The following is a 16518-nucleotide window of genomic DNA, read 5'->3' as shown; positions in this document are numbered from 1 at the left end:
TATCGTCCATGAAGAACTTGAAGTTAGAAAGGTTTACACATATTGAGGTACGCAGGACTTGTCCTCTGGAAAACAGGATTTCTGGCCACTCATCCTGTCCAATATTCTAAGTTGAATATGAAGCTCATTTCGGTCATCTTTCTAACTCCTTTCTCGTTAGAAAATATGTCTTCGCCAAAACCAAATATCCCGCATCCATCTACCTGATAACCTCGTACCGACATTAAAAGAGCTAGATCTCTACGACAACGGCATTGCTCATATCAAAGGCCTCGATCACCTCGTGAATCTGACAAGCCTTGATCTTAGTTTCAACGATATTAAACATATCAAAAACATCTCCACACTGGTGCATTTAAAGGACCTATACTTTATTCAAAATCGCATCCAAACAATCGAAGGACTGGAAGAGTTCAAAGAGCTGAGAAATCTAGAACTTGGTGCAAATAAAATAAGGGTACTGTGCAGCCCTTGGAGTCCTCTCTAGGCTAATTCAAAATGCGGCCGAATCTATTTTTATGGGAAGCTGACAACATCGCTATCTTGGTGAATAATAGGAAATTGATAATCTCGATACCCTGGCTGCTTTAGAAGAATTATGGCTCGGAAAGAACAAAATATCCGAGATTAAGGTAGCGCCCCGCACTCAAGCATTCTATGCCCTTGCAAATCTAATGACTTATTGGTTATAGAACATTTCTTCCCTTACTAATCTAAAAATTCTCTCGCTTCCTTCCAATCGAATCGAAGCCATCTCTGGCCTAGAATCCCTCTCGGGCCTTGAGGAGTTATATCTTTCAGATAACCTTCTCACTGGAATTTCTGGGCTAGAAAACAACGCAGCTCTCCGTGTTTTGGACATATCTAACAATAAAGTTTCTCGACTCGAAAACATGTCACAGTTATCCAAACTAGAGGAACTATGGGCATCGAATAACCAGCTTGCAAGTTTCGAGGAGGTTGAGCGTGAACTGAAAGACAAGGAGGAGCTAAGTACGGTGTACTTTGAAGGAAACCCTCTGCAGAAAATGGCACCAGCCCTATACAGAAATAAAGTGCGGCTCACTTTACCACAAATCAAACAAATTGATGCTAGTAAGTTTCCTTTTGCACATACTCGCGTCTCCATTCCATAGATCGTCGCTATGCTTCGAGTAGCTCTATTTTCAACGCACAGTTTCGTTCCTATAATAGTCCACACTAACCACTTTACCTTTCTAGCCTACGTGAGAGTATAGCACCTTTGAGATATGACTTGGAAATGCACAATGTCATATATATTGTTCCCACTACGATTGATGGCGAAGAACAACGCATCCTCGTTGCTGTGTCGTGGAAATTATACAATACATAACATCAAAGATATCTTGCTGGATGGTAGATGCGTACATACTTCATCGTAGCCTTCAATTCAACCTGTATCATCAATCTGCTTCCTATCTTCTACAATGTCCCTATATATACTAGTAATAGATCACTATATAGTTCAGGCTTGGCGCAAATCAGCCGAGGCAACTCTAATATGCTAGTCACGTGGACATCGAGTTCACATGCAAGTCTTGGCCAACTCCGGACGATATCTGGGGTTTGTTCGACTTCATCTTGGAGTCTTTAACAAAATCCCGACATCACCATCTATCTACAATCAGACAGCGGTTCTGGGTCCTCTCAGTGAAGGAACACTGGGGTCTGCGTCTTTTACCCTGTGCTGCAGCGTCAGGCCCGCCCACGTGAAGGTCGTAAGACCATGGGATTCACACTGAGATAACTGATGAATGTGACGACCTATGGTCCTATATTGAAGGCACCATGGCCGCGCAATCTACCCTCCGGAGAGCGGATGATCCGTTAATAATACTATATCGGCATTACTCCCAGCTTCTTGAGTCCCGCGTTCGGAATTCGTCCAGATCAGCGAAACTATTTGCTACTGTCGCCTTGCTTCTCTCCATAATTGGGAGTGGGTATGGAGGATACAGTTGGTGGAAGGACTGGACGAAAGAGAGACTACAAGGGAGGCGACTTTTACGCAGAAACTCGGGTCTTCGAGGGAAAGATGGCTCAAGGATCATATATGTTCCTTACAAGTCAACGCTTACGTCCTCCAGCACATCCAAAGTTACCATCCACCCTACGAAGTCAACGACATTCGACGCCCATCGACGACTGTTCTTGAACCCTCCAAGAGCTGCCGGCCTAGGAGAAGGCTCATATGGGGGGGCACCGCCTCCATCCACAAAGCCAGGGCTGAACCTAGCCTTCCTGCACCAACTGCTGAGCTTGCTGAGCATTATGATCCCCCGATGGAATAGCAAGGAAACTGGCCTCCTAATTAGTCACGGCGTTTTCCTTATGCTGAGGACATATTTATCCCTAGTGGTGGCAAGACTAGACGGTGAAATTGTGCGGGATCTCGTGGCTGGGAAAGGAAGAGCTTTCATCTGGGGCATTATCAAATGGTGCGGCATTGGAACCTTCGCTTCATATACAAACGCCATGATCAAATACCTCAAGTCGAAGGTCTCGATTGCTTTCCGGACACGACTCACCCGCTACGTACATGACCTTTATTTGAACGACAACATGAATTACTACAAACTCTCGAACCTCGACGGATCCATCGGCCAAGGGGTCGACCAGTTCATCACCCAAGACTTGACCCTTTTCTGTAGCGCTGTCGCATCACTATATTCTTCACTTGGGAAACCGCTGGTAGATCTTGTCGTATTCAACTACCAACTCTATCGTTCGTTAGGTCCATTGGCACTGACTGCCATCCTTAGCGGATATATTGGCACAGCAACCCTCCTCCGTGGCCACTCTCCTCCGTTCGGAAAACTCAAGGCGGTGGAGGGGAAGAAAGAAGGCGATTTCCGCAGTTTGCACTCTAGGATACTTGCGAACGCTGAAGAGATAGCGTTCTATGGTGGTGCTGACATAGAGCGAGTCTTCCTTACCAAGAGCTTCTCTAACCTCCAACGCTGGATGGAGGGCATCTATAAATTGAAGATACGATATAACATGTTCGAAGATATTCTGTTGAAGTACTCTTGGTCAGCCTTCGGATATCTGATTACCTCGCTACCGATTTTCCTGCCCGCTTGGGGCGGAGCTGGCGGTGTTCTTGAGATGGCCACGCCCGGCGCAGGCGTCACTCGCGAACGAGGCCGTATGAAGGAATTCATCACTAACAAACGCTTGATGTTATCGTTGGCAGATGCTGGTGGCCGTATGATGTATAGCATTAAGGACCTGTCAGAGCTGGCTGGATATACTTCACGGGTATATACGTTGATATCAACCCTCCACCGCGTCCACGCCAATTCATACCATCAACCTCGTGGAAGCCAAGTAGAACTGTACTCGCTGTCAGATGTTCAAGGAACCATCCACAGCGGATACGACGGGGTACGCCTTGAGAATGTCCCCATCGTGGCTCCGGGATTGTTCCCTCACGGGGGAGACGAACTCGTTGAATCATTGTCGTTTATTGTCCATTCAGGCGAACACCTACTCATATCAGGCCCTAATGGAGCTGGAAAGTCTGCCATTGCGCGGATAATCGCTGGCCTATGGCCAGTGTACAGAGGCTTGGTCAGCCGGCCTAGAAATTTTGGCCAGGATGGCATCATGTTTTTACCGCAGCGACCTTATTTGAGCACTGGGACACTGCGTGACCAAGTCATCTACCCGCATAACGAGCTCGACATGCGAGAGAGTGGACGTACCGACAATCATCTGATTGAGATCCTCGAAGCGGTTCATCTAGGTTACCTCCCTGCTCGCGAAGGTGGATGGGATGGGCGCAAGGAATGGAAAGACGTTCTAAGCGGTGGAGAAAAGCAGCGTATGGGCATGGCGCGTCTCTTCTACCACGACCCACGCTACGTATTCCTAGATGAAGCCACATCTGCAGTTTCCTCGGACGTCGAGGGTCTATTATACGAGCGTGCCAAAGAGCGAGGCATCACCCTGATAACCATCTCCACCCGGGCGTCCTTGAAAAAATATCACACATTCAACCTCACCCTTGGCCTCGGAGCTGATGGGATGAGCTGGGAAATTGACCGTATCGGGACGGAGAAGGAGAAAATGGGGGTCGAGAAGGAGTTACAGGACCTGAGGAAGCAGCTGGACAGTGTTGACTTACTCAAGGCTCGTAGGCAGGAGATTGAAGACGAGTTACAGAAAGTGTGGGTGGAGGAGCAGGATACTACCAAGCTCATCTCTGCCAGCTAACCGACACGCGACTCCTGCACCGCACCGAGACCTCAGCCTGACCATTTCAAACCAGATTTCCGGGGGGATAGTGGAAGAGACGTGGGAGCCGGTATCAGCCATTGACATATATAGATCCCAAACCCCTTCCACAGCACTGTACCTTGACAGGTCCGGATCGACAGGTTCCAAGTAAATACCGAGCTACAGTAGCATGGCGGGAGCCCTTATGAAAGTTTGGCACCCATGCTACGTGTGTATATAACGACCATAAATTTAAGTGTACTACATTGACGTATTCTCTCGTTGACTGAGTGATAGTAGTGTAGTGATTGGCGCTATATTTCAGGATATTGGTGATCAGTTTGAGGGTTTCTATGCCCGTTAATACAGCCTGCAAGAGATAGATCTTTTATATCGAGTTAAGCCTTCACTAAAATATATCTATTCACTAGAATTAATTATAGTGTTAGTCTAATTGATATAGACCAATATACGCGATTAGTTTTCTCGAGTTGGAACAAGATTAGTTACCACGTGACTCTACTACGCGGCCCTTCTCAACTTCACCTCACTTTGCCCTTTTGCAGTCTTTAAAGATACTCCTTTGCATCTCTCCGGGGAGGAGAAAGCGCGGCCTCTTATCAGATATATTTGAGATTCAGCAGGAGATTTTATTTGCATGGGAACCCCGAGATATTTCCTCATTGAACAAGAGCTTGACCAAAGCTTAATTGTCGAGTCGGCATTTACTGACGCTATCTTCTATATCGACAGGCGACATCACCAACAACACTAACTGGCGATATGGACTCGGAAAATTATACCGTCGACGCGAATGGCCGAATCGTGGTCCCTATAAACGACTTCTCCGATGGTGACCCCAACGCTTGCCCACACGACTCTTTCCACACCGAAGCCGACCCTGTTATCTACCTCGAGAAGCTAGGGGCGCAGTGGATGCAGCAGAGAAACGAGTTCCAGCAAGGTTAGTACTGTTATATTCCTTATGGAATACCCAAACAACTACCAGTTCCCTTGCATCTTTTCATTGCTCCTTTTGCTTGCTGCTTGTTTATACAACTTGGAGGCAAAGGGTTCCAGAATTGGCTGCTATATTACTACATGGCAACTGTGGCATAATTTATGTATTGTGCAAGGGATAATGTGTTATTAATTAATCAGAGCTATGAGAAGCTATCAAGCTAAGGTGGTACTAACGCGTCCCTTTGTTATTGCTCAGGTAAAACATACATCCTTGACCGACTTCCAGAAGGATATATCTTCTACATTCGATCGCGTAAGAGTGGCTCAAAAGGTGTAAGTATGATGGCGCATACATGAATATTCGACTATTGCTAACGTTCGCCCTAATAGGTAGACAAATTCCTTTGGGGCCACCCGTCTGGGAAATATTATTTTTCACCTAATAGATTTTGGCCTCACTTCCTTTACTTGATGAATGGTGGTTTGGATCCTTGCCACTGTGAACACTGCGGCCCAGTTCGAAAAAGTTCTCAACCTACAGGATCTTCGACTACCATGGCCCACAGGAGACCACGCCCGACAGGGGTTTCTCGGAACGCGTTGAATGACCAAATAGGATTAGTACAGCCAAGAGCTAGCAAAGGGAGTAAGTTCTCTTTGGCCTGTGTGATCACTGCATTTTTACATTCTAACTCGTGGTTTAGAACGTATCAGGAGAAAGAAATTCCTGGCTGAAGATGCGGAAGGCACTCAGGATATCTTTAAAGAGATGGTTTGTAATCTCCAAGCAGCAGGTACTCTGGATGAGGCAATATCGGAACCTTCAAGCATGGACTGGAAAGCGGAGCGGAACCTGATGGCCAACCACTTGACGCGTGTCCGTATGCAACACTCCTTTATTCCAAGACTTGGCGAACTGGTCCTTTGCTGTCCGGGTGTGCATGGGGAGGTCAAGTTTGAGTGGGAGACTGAAACATTCCAGATGTACTCCCATAAAAGGAAGAAATTCTTAGGCATCCCGAAATGGTATGCCGGAGTGGTTTCACAGGTTGCAGAGGAACCTCTGGTCTTGCACGATGCTATTATCCATACCGACAAAAGCTGCGCATTGAACATGTCTGGGTTTCGCATCGAGATGTTTCCTGACCCTAATAGCTCTGATAAGAGCCTATCAAACCAGTACAAATACGTGCCCCTCAGCCTCATTCGCCCTTTCAGTTATTGGTCCGTTTATCTACAAGGAGTCGACACGAAGGATTTCCATCCTTCAATAGCCAATGCGTTAACCATTATGTCTTCATACTCCATGCTGGAAAAATATCGCTTCAAAGGGGAATGGCCAAATGCATCGATATCCTGTAAATGCATCTACCTCGGTGCTGAGCTGCTTATTCGCGGCGATGGTGTTCGTCTGATGCCACGCGACCTAGAGGGAAATATCATGCCCACGGAAAAGGTTACGGAAATTATGGTAATTGAGAAAATTGAGCTTAGGCTAATGAACTGCGATGCAAAGCTCGAGTCGCCCCTACTCTGCGAATCTATCGCCCCACGTTTGATCGGGAAAATCTATACCATCAACGCTGAACTTGCTCATAATCCAGAAGAGCCAATGACGGACTTCGAGATTAGCCAATGTTTTGAATGCACCGGCATGCGAGCGTATGGGCCATGGTATCGAGTACACGAGCCGCCAAATGATACTGTTGAGATCTCCATTAACCATGTCGTTGGCCGATGTTTTGAGTCCGAATATATGGACGTTATGTTTCAAGACTTATCCCTCGATATCGATCTTGAAGGCGTAAGAGGGGGTAGGCTATATGGCCAGAAAACAGACGATCGGATTGCTCCCGGTAAGGACTGGTTTTTCGGAGACTACCGTCTTGAAACTCTCAGCCTTGATTCCTTGAACGGTGTTGAATCTGGCAGAAATGACGAGTCAAGGGACCCTAAAATGTATAGGGGCATCCTGAAAATTATTGATGGCACAGCCGTCCCCGCGGATGTCAAAGATGCTAAACTTGTTCGTGCAGTGGGTCGGCCATACGAAGGACTTATTGGCAGTAGATCAGGCAACACCAAGTTCGATGGCGTGGGTAAAATGAGTTCTATGGTCTCAACAGCGCTTGGCGGCGATGCTCTCCCCTCCCATTCCATCATCACTCCGATGCAGACTTCTGCACCCGATACGGGGGCAGATGAATCAGGTGAAGATGAAAGTGTCGGGGGTTCAAGGAAAAATGGGATGTTATCCGATAGTGAGGAGGATCCAATCATGAAAGCTAAAACCAAGCGCCCAAGATTGCAATAAGCCAGCATTGAGCTTCTTCAGCTAATAATGATGATTGAATACGGTTCGTGGGTGGGATATTAGGGCGAATGGGTAAACGGGCTTACAGGTTCTTGCTAGGCGATATTTGGTGTTTCACAGCTTTATGCATTCACAAAAAACTTAGCGAAAGCGACTTTTAATAAATGTTAGTGTACAATAGTCTTTGGCCTTCCTTTCTAAGCGTTCTCGGCACATTTTGATTCGCATACTCTGTATAAGTTGACTTTTGTTTTCTACAATAGCCTATGGTATTTAAATACTTCTTTAAGCGGTTGTTCTTCTGATATTTGCTAACCCTTTATATACTCTGTATAAAACCATCCATAGTCATGGCTCTATATGAATAGCCGGCTATTTTGTGTCCTTAATGATTCCTTTCCACGACCTCACGGGCGAAGTCTGCGAAGGTCTTCCCAGCCGCAACCTCTTCAGATAGATTTGGCTGGGTGAATACAGCCAGCGTATTCCTTGCGATTTTACCTCCCGTCTTTGCACCCTTGACAAAGTGCGGCACGGCCTTGAACTTGCCCTGTGTGATCAGCTCCAGAGCTTCCCCCGTCTGGAACGCAATGCAGTCTTTCGGGATATTGACTTTAACTACCTCACCAGTCCTAGATCGTATGTATAAGCCAGCCTTTGGGTCTGGAGATGTAGGGAGTTCAGGCAAAGGAGCCAAATCCGCCGACTGCTCGGGTTTATTCACTGCCTCATCCACAAACATTGCCGATGTAAGGCCCGTAAGACAACCGTGATCAACATGTGTAGCGCACCAGTCATCATCGTCCGTCTCTTTGCCGTTGGCATCCGCCTCTGGGGCAGGGAAATAATGCAAAAGTCGAGCTTTCGTTGTAAGACTAGTCTTCACCACATGTTCCAAGTATCCATTTTTATATCCTTCAATATTTGCTAGAGCATATCGATCACAGGCCCTTGCAACAAGAGCTGCGGTGTCAATGATTAACGTGCATAATTCGGTCAAGCTTGGCCGGAAATTTGGCAGCTTCTCGGCAGGGGGCCAGATATTAGGGGCCGTATATTGCGGGAAGTCGGGGAACTCGCTTGCAGGAGCATTTTGCAGGTCCGGATTTTGATAAAAGGCACAGTTGATATAATATGATCCCTTCAGCGTATCAAAATGGCCAGAGCGGAGTGTTTCTTTCCCACAGGACCAGCCAACAAGATATTTGGATTCAGCTGAAGTGAGAGATTCTAATAGCAGTTTGTCAACACGATACGACCCTGCGGTTCTAAGGGGTAGCCTGACGTACCCAATTGCTCCGATGGCAACGATGCAATGTATGATGCATTAGAAAGTGCCTGAGATCGCAGACTCTTAAATTCTGCGGGGAGATCTTTCACAACAATAATCCCCAACGATTCAGGGCCAAACGCCTCTGCTAAGGCCTCGAAGGAAACAGTGCCTATAGTTCGACGTCAGTATATATGTGCATTATCAACAAGATGCATCGGTGGCATGAGTTCAAGAATGGCCAGTTTCAGTTCACCTACCTGCTCGCAGCTCCTGTAAGCTCACAGTTACGGGTTTTGCATGAGTGATCTCGCCCATGGTTAAGTTCAGATGGCAGCTTTCACGTATTCACGATGTTGAAGTTATCCGATGGTACAATTAGTAGGCTGCAGTATTGAGATAAGGCCTGGGATTTTCTACTCCTCCTTACTCGAATGTGCATTTTTGGTTTATCCTCGGCTTTCTCTCTCGGAGGCCTCCGATGGTAATAGTTTTAGGTTTGTCGACACGCTGGTCTGATGAACCTCCGCCAGCTACGACGACAACTAACGCTCCAACGCCCACAAGCACAAACGGGGTAGTAACCCCTACTCCTATCCAACTCGGCATGGTGGAAACTATGTAGGAGTATTGCTCAGAAGTATGGCATTAGCCTATCCCAGTTCATCGAGTGGAACCCCGAGGTGAAAGCGGATTGTACTGGAATGTGGTCTGGCTACTACGTCTGCGTTTTTATAATTGGTGTTGATCCAACTACTGCAGCGCCAACTCCGACAACCTCGAATGACATAGCGACCCCTACGCCAACCCAGCCAGGAATGGTCTCCAACTGCAATGCCCTTTATCAGGTGAAATCGGGTGATATCTGCGGTACAATAGCCACAAAACACGACATCACCCTAACCGAGTTCCTCAGCTGGAATAAGGATGTAAAGGATGACTGCAGCGGCCTCTGGCTGGGCTATTATGTGTGCGTCTCGATCATCGGTCACTAGCCACCGACTGTGACCTCGATGCCTCCTACGTCTACTCCTACCAACGGGATTCCAACACCGGCTCCAATCCAACCTGGAATGGTAGCCAACTGTGATAAATTCTACAAGGTAGAATCCGGTGATGATTGTAGCAAAGTGTCCCAGAAATACAGTATAAGCATGGCTCGGCTCTTATCCTAAAACCCAGGCGTCAAGCAAGACTGCAGCGGCCTGTGGCTAGGCTACTATATCTATATTAGCATCATTGGCTTTAACAATCCGACCCCAACCACGATGCAGACCACAACAACGAGGGGGAACGGCGTGGCAACGCCTACACCTATACAGGCGGGCATGATAGATACCTGCAAGACCTTTTACAAGGTGGCATCGGGCGATAACTGTGTGTCTATCTCGTCAAAGGCGAAGGTCTCTTTGCAAGATTTCTATACATAAAACCAAGGTGTCGGGAAGAACTGCGAGACGCTTTGGCTTGGGTATTATGTATGTATCGGACGATTGTGATATTCGCCTTCTCGTAGCTGAACAGTATTTGAATGAACTTGACTATGTATCTAACTATATCCCTCCATCATTGTTAGTTAGTGTAAGCGAGGGGAAACTGATTTTAACTGGGGAGTGCTGTCACCAACCTGGTTAGTTAGATGGCATCTCCATGTAGTATTGTAGACTAGGTAACAGGGTTATTTAGTCATGGCCCAGTAGATGTACGTATATAAACAACAATGTTGGTCTGCCTACACCTGCATGCGTCTCACTCCTTAACTAGTGGGTGTAAATATCACCATCGGCTCGTTCGCCTTCCCCAACTGCCTACGACAGCCTCACATCCTCCATCATGCCTATCTTCGAGAGCTTACCCCTAGAGATCCTGCAACATATCTGCAATGACGTTGCAGCAGACTGCAAATTAGACTTATACAACTACTCACTTGTTAGTAGGCGCTGCTGTCTCGCGTCAAACCCTCAGCGATTTCAAACAATTCGTTTCCCAGACCTCACGAACTTAAGTGACCGCCTTGCTTGCTGGAATGATGTCCTACAGGCTAGATCGAGCTTTACATATGTCCGCTGGCTTATAGTTGGAGGCTTCTTACCTTTTGGTAGCGATAGCAGAAATGAAAAGCTGATATCCACAACCGAAGATGACCTCGAAGACTACGATGCTGGTACCATTGTGGGTGGACCTTACTATGGAAGGCTTTCCGATGAAAAAGATGATGACTGGAAACCTCTATCTCGCTTTATAATGCACCTCCCGAGGCTTCTCAACTTCGTCTATTCTGCTATTGGTATATTCCCCCCTTGCCTGATGGATGCATTACGCTCTATACCAAACTGTAGACTTCACCTTCACAGCTTTGGACTGGGAAGCCTGGTGCAGCCACCAGATCAGCCGCAGGACATAGATCCCTACGAATATTCTCTCGCTACCTGCCCTCAGTTATACTGCGTGATTCTGCAACATTCGTTGTATACCACGGAGGGCCTGAGAAACTACAACTATGAAGCTACTCAGTTGATGGCTGCAGGATTAGCCCCAAATCTCAAACGAGTACGGTTAATTATCCGTCGTCCAGGCTCGAGCCCAGAATATGTCGCGGCTCTTCGCCAGCCGTGGGCTCCATGGCAAGGATTCTTTCCGAGTCGCCCTCAGCAGCCTTTGCAGCCTGGACATCTTAATGCCCTAGGTTTTGGGGCAAGCCAGGTCACGGATATCAGAGAATGGAGTAAATATATTACATTCTCGTCACTACGCACCTTAAAATGGGATGCTGAGGGTGTTTCAACTGAGATGTTTAGATGGCTGAGCACCTGCAACTTTAGCTCCCTAAAAACGCTTGTCTTGAATCTCGAAGGCTTCCGGATTGAATATGAACAGATGGATAAAGTAGCGGGCGCCTTGCTATTGAATCTACCTCCCCTCCATTCGCTCAAATTAACAGGAGTCTTTGGCCAGCAGACATTCCAGGCTGTCTTAGGTCACCATACGCTTTATCAGCTATGGCTATCGTCTCCACCGGACACCGATGCTGAGCAGTTGGTTATAACGGCTAAAAGAGTTAGTGAGCTTGCTAAATGTTGTGCACGTCTAGAGGAATTAACGCTACTAGTTCCACGTTCTCAAGGTAGTAAGGAAAAAGTCCTCATTTATCGGTTACTTGGTTCTCTCCCGGGTTTAAGGAATCTTACCCTATACCTCGACTGTACGGATCTCACCGCTTATAACCTATCCGACAGCGAGTTAGACGAAGAAGAAGATGATGTTCTATTCCCGAAGTTGGATAAGGGCCTAGTACGAAAGAGGCTCATCAATGCCGCAGTCGATGAACCGCTCGCTCTCGCTATATACCGAGAAATTATCCAAGGTAAGCCCCGGAATATGCCTACCTTGCAATGTGTAAAGCTACATGTTAGTGGAGCCTATGAGCTTGCGAGTACTCGTGGCCACCTGGGACTATCAAGCATTATCGACGTTATTGGCCGCAGTTGGGAGATTAGCAGAAACCCGACTAGAAGAGATGACTGTGATGATGTAGTCGTGCAGGAAGTTGGTCGGCAAGAGAGAGAAGAAAGGATCAAAGTATGGTCAGAGTGGAACGGGTCTGACATACTTGAAGAGCTGGTGTTTCGAGAGATTTGGCCCGAGGAGACTGGAGATTGGAAAACGGACTGGCACAGTTTCCCTCTCATGTCGAATTAGCTCTTCGTTGGCTAGTTATTATTATAGAGAATAGTAACGAGCGTTCGATGGGCCCGCAAACATTTTCGAGAGCTGCAATATTATTAGAATACTGGATGAAAGATGGTGGCTGTATGCTCTCAGGTACCATCTGCAAGAAAAAGGCACAATGTCCTGTCCAATCATGATATTAGTGTGATTGGATATCAGGTGGGATCAAGTTGTATCTTAACGTATTCCACCAGTCAACGATCATCACCACTTAATGAACACACCCCAAAAACTCTGCATCCACCAAAACAACCACCTTCCAACAGCCACAAAATGGTCAATGAGGCAGCAATTGCTGCTGCGATTGAAGATTTAAAATCGCAAAAGACTCCTAATTACTCATAAACCGCTAAAAAGTTCAAAATTAACCGAATAACGCTGGCGCGGCGGTATCAAGGTGCTGCAGTCTCAAGAGCTGAAGCAACATCTATCCATCGCAAAAAGTTGACAAATGCACAAGAAGAAGTGCTCCTACAGCATATAAATCGATTATCAGAGAGAGGCCTATCACCTACGCCCCAGGTACTGCGAAATCTCGTATACGAGCTCACTAAACAGGCTGTTGGCATCAACTGGGTGGCTCGGTTCTGTAGCCGGCACAAGGATCGCATTAAGAGTCTCTATCTCCGCACCATTGATCAATCCAGGCATGTTGCTGATAATTCCAAGCATTTTGAACACTTTTATGAGCTTGCAAGTACTTGTTTATTAGTAGTTAGCTATTAAATATTGATATTAACCTCTTCTTTAGCTTAGGGAAGCAATAAATAAGTATAATATTACTCCAGATAATATTTACAACTTTGATGAGAAAGGCTTCCTTATTGGCCTAGGACATGCTGTTAAACGGGTGGTTCCTGTTCATGCGCTTAAAAATAGAAGGATAACAGCTATATAAGATAGAAGTCGCGAGTTTATCTCTCTACTCGCTGCTGTCTCTGCAGATAGAGAATGGATTCCTCCTACACTTATTTATAAGGGAGAAGGTGATCTACAAGACACCTAGGTGGACGAATTTGACCCTCAGAGAGAAATAGCATATTTTATAGTATCTCCAAATGGCTGGAGCAATAATAACTTTGGCAAGGAATGGCTTCAAATATTCAATAAGCATATAAAGGCAAAGGCTGGCCGGGGAAGAAGGCTTCTTATTCTAGATGGCCACTCATCTCATATCAATATGGGATTCATCGAATATGCAGATAAAAACCGTATCTTGCTAGTTATCTTACCTCCACATTCAACACACCGTCTGTAGCCATTGGATGTTGGGATATTTGGGCCATTAGCCAGTGCATATTCCCAGGAAGTTGATAATCTCTTACGCAGCGGATATGGGTATCTATCAATGTCAAAGCGAGACTTTTGGAGACTCTTCTACGCTGCATGGAAAAGAGCTCTTACACCAGCAAATATTAAGTCTGGATTTGCAAGTACAGGGATATATCCTATTATGCCTCAACGTCAAATGAAATACTTCGATAAGAGACCTCTAACACCTCCGAATATCGATATCGAGCCTCCTACCCCTATTACTGTACGGGGTCTCCGCCGCGCGGTTAAGAAAGTGCAGCTCCGGCAGTCATTAACCAGCCTTCATATATCAAAGATCATCCGCGCCAGTGAGAGGCTGGTCTTCGATAAAGAGATCTTACTATATGAAAATAAGTCTCTTACAGCTGCACTTATACAAGAGAAGAAGAAAAGGAAGCGAGGCAAGGGCTTAGGCCTATTTGAAAAGGATAAAGCAGGCCAAGCGCAGATATTCTCTCCATCTAAGGTTGAAGCAGCAAGGCAGCGAGCTATCGAGGTAGAGACTAAAAAACAAGATAAGATAGCTCAGGCAGAGGAAATAAAGCTTTAGCGATCGATTTACCGCGATAATAAGACTCAAGAGGCTGCAGAGAAGAAGGCTCAAAGGCTTGCAGATCAACAGCAACGTAAGGAGGCTCTTAAGAAGGCCCGCGAGGAGACTGCAGCACGGCGCGCAGAGGCAGCGATTGAACGGAAGCGTAAAGCTGGTGAATTGGAAGCTGAGCGAATGGCTAAGAAGGCCAAAAAGGCTCAAAACAACGTCTCAAGCCCTATCTCACCTTCCCGATTAGGAAAGAAGAAGACTTCACCTTCTAAGGTTGCTCCTATCGATCCTATTGCTCTAATACCCAATTTCCTATCCCAACCGCGGGGAACCCGTTCCGGGCGAGTTATCAAGCCCAACACTCGTTTCTTTTCTTAATCTATCTAATTTGTATGTAAACTAGAACCCTACTATCGTTATTTAATAGTCAATTTTATTTGTTATTTACGTTGTGTTGAGATATCTCGATATTTACACGCATGTTTGGACGTAAGGAGCATTTGGAGGTGGTGATCGTTGACTGGTGGTGATCGTTGACTGGTGGTGATCGTTGACTGGTGAGATACGTTAGACAATGGAACATGTTTGTTCCGACATTAGCACCCTCCCGATAACTAGCTAGGTAGTCATACAATAGTTTTAATTCTGCTACCGGATCGGGCTTTCTTTTCGATTCGTTAGGATTTCGCGTTGCTCTACTATAAATCGCAGTGCTATGTCTATGTGGTTGCCCTTGCAACTGCCATTTCCCATCATGTGGGTGGATCATTAGTCTTTAATAGATATCGCTCTATATTTGCTAGAAAGAGCTTTCATTATGTTCTTTGTGTAAGTCTAGTTTTACCTAGCAAGTTCTCGCATTGATGGCTTCTTATATTTTGGTTGCAAGGTCGCGTATATTAATACTTTCTTATATTAGGCGATACCCAAAGATATCTCTTAAGGTAGGTGAATATGGAATTCCGTTTGGTCTGTGGACAGCTGCTTTGCAGGCTAGTTAAGGAGTTTGATTAGAGACAAAGATCAAGAAGAGTCTGAGATATAACAGCGCTCTTTACTTTACATCCACCATTGCGACTTGCATTGGGCGTACATCCCATCTCAAGCACCTGAGCTACTGTATCCAACTTTTCCTCCGAAGTAGCATAATGCATTAGTAACTGGTAGGCACGAGCACATGGGATTCCATCTTCCACTTTGTCAGGATCTTGCTCATCGTCTGAAGCTATAGGAACCTGTGTGATATCGGTACTAGGATTGGCAGCTAGCCGGGTGAGGAGTTTGCATGGAGGCTCGGTTTGCTGGGATTTTCCAGCTCGACCTTGCTGACAGCTGCGGTGTTTTTCAGAGTTGCAAGCGCTCAGATGCCCCGTGGATGGACTCAAGCTGTTAGCTGATGAGGAACTCGCCATAGACATTGCTGATTCGTTGGGAGGCCGGTTCACATCTTCCAAGTATAAGGTCCCCTTTTTGCGGTGCTCTGGGCTCGAGTGTGATCCCGGGAAGGTAGAGGGTGAAGCCTCTAAATGCTGATCGGTATTCCTCCGAACACGAACACTAGAGTTATCATCTTGATTCATCGGATTGCCTCCCATACTTGGTATATCTGTGCCATGCCGCTGTTGACGCAAGTCCAGTTTCTCTGTTTCAGCCCGCCTTCTCTCCTTGAGCCATTCCTCGACTGTCTGCTGACTGAGCCCAATATGACAGCAAAGCTCTCTCAGGTGTCGATTTTCTTCTGCAACCTTTCTTGCTGCAGCCTGAACCTCAACAGTCGCCTGGATGCCTTCTTTCTGCAGCTGCCTCAGCCGCTCTTCAAGGCCAGCATTGTATTCTTTTTGACGCGCTCTGCTGCGGCGTTTGTTCTCCCGTATGCGCAAGGCACGCTCGATGTCCTGGCTCAACCCAGTTAGCACAGTATCATGTCAGAGGATAACGTCGAAGAAAACACCTTCTGTGGAGACATGGGGGCGCATCTTCCGACCCTCACGTCGATGGCAGGGGCACGACGCTTCGGTGCTGCGGTTTCTCCATGAAACGGTGACGGACTGCCCGCGTCTGGTTGGCCGTGATTATCGTATCTGAGCCTCCGCCTATAAAAAGGGTTCGACGCGATCCCGGGACAGCGACACTATCATTGGT

General features: G+C 46.6%; 5 protein-coding genes across 5 annotated transcripts; 3 read left to right on the top strand and 2 right to left on the bottom strand.

Annotated features, from left to right (window-relative positions):
- Nucleotides 1–1809: 1809 nt before the first annotated feature.
- GIQ15_06031 (peroxisomal long-chain fatty acid import protein 2) lies at nucleotides 1810–4239 on the top strand (the record flags this gene model as incomplete). Its single annotated transcript, XM_033553448.1, has 1 exon — nucleotides 1810–4239. The coding sequence occupies one exon, from the start codon at nucleotides 1810–1812 to the stop codon at nucleotides 4237–4239; it is 2430 nt and encodes an 809-aa protein (XP_033404592.1).
- Nucleotides 4240–5025: 786 nt separating this feature from the next.
- On the top strand, nucleotides 5026–7519 carry GIQ15_06030 (uncharacterized protein; the record flags this gene model as incomplete). Its single annotated transcript, XM_033553447.1, has 2 exons — nucleotides 5026–5206; nucleotides 5910–7519. The coding sequence occupies 2 exons, from the start codon at nucleotides 5026–5028 to the stop codon at nucleotides 7517–7519; spliced, it is 1791 nt and encodes a 596-aa protein (XP_033404591.1).
- A 385-nt stretch (nucleotides 7520–7904) lies between these two features.
- On the bottom strand, nucleotides 7905–9107 carry GIQ15_06029 (uncharacterized protein; the record flags this gene model as incomplete). The annotated part of the gene is made up of 3 exons (XM_033553446.1): nucleotides 7905–8749; nucleotides 8809–8961; nucleotides 9050–9107. 3 exons carry the CDS (start codon nucleotides 9105–9107, stop codon nucleotides 7905–7907), a joined length of 1056 nt encoding a protein of 351 aa, XP_033404590.1.
- A 1515-nt stretch (nucleotides 9108–10622) lies between these two features.
- GIQ15_06028 (uncharacterized protein) lies at nucleotides 10623–12488 on the top strand (the record flags this gene model as incomplete). The annotated part of the gene is made up of 1 exon (XM_033553445.1): nucleotides 10623–12488. One exon carries the CDS (start codon nucleotides 10623–10625, stop codon nucleotides 12486–12488), a length of 1866 nt encoding a protein of 621 aa, XP_033404589.1.
- Nucleotides 12489–15386: 2898 nt separating this feature from the next.
- On the bottom strand, nucleotides 15387–16352 carry GIQ15_06027 (uncharacterized protein; the record flags this gene model as incomplete). The annotated part of the gene is made up of 2 exons (XM_033553444.1): nucleotides 15387–16271; nucleotides 16326–16352. 2 exons carry the CDS (start codon nucleotides 16350–16352, stop codon nucleotides 15387–15389), a joined length of 912 nt encoding a protein of 303 aa, XP_033404588.1.
- Between the last annotated feature and the right edge of the window lie 166 nt (nucleotides 16353–16518).

Source organism: Arthroderma uncinatum (genome assembly GCF_011692745.1).
Source record: "Arthroderma uncinatum strain CBS 119779 chromosome Unknown scaffold4, whole genome shotgun sequence".
Classification (NCBI taxonomy): domain Eukaryota; kingdom Fungi; phylum Ascomycota; class Eurotiomycetes; order Onygenales; family Arthrodermataceae; genus Arthroderma; species Arthroderma uncinatum.
The sequence above is the reverse complement of the archived record's forward strand: the minus strand, read 5'-3'. Positions and strand labels throughout refer to the sequence as shown.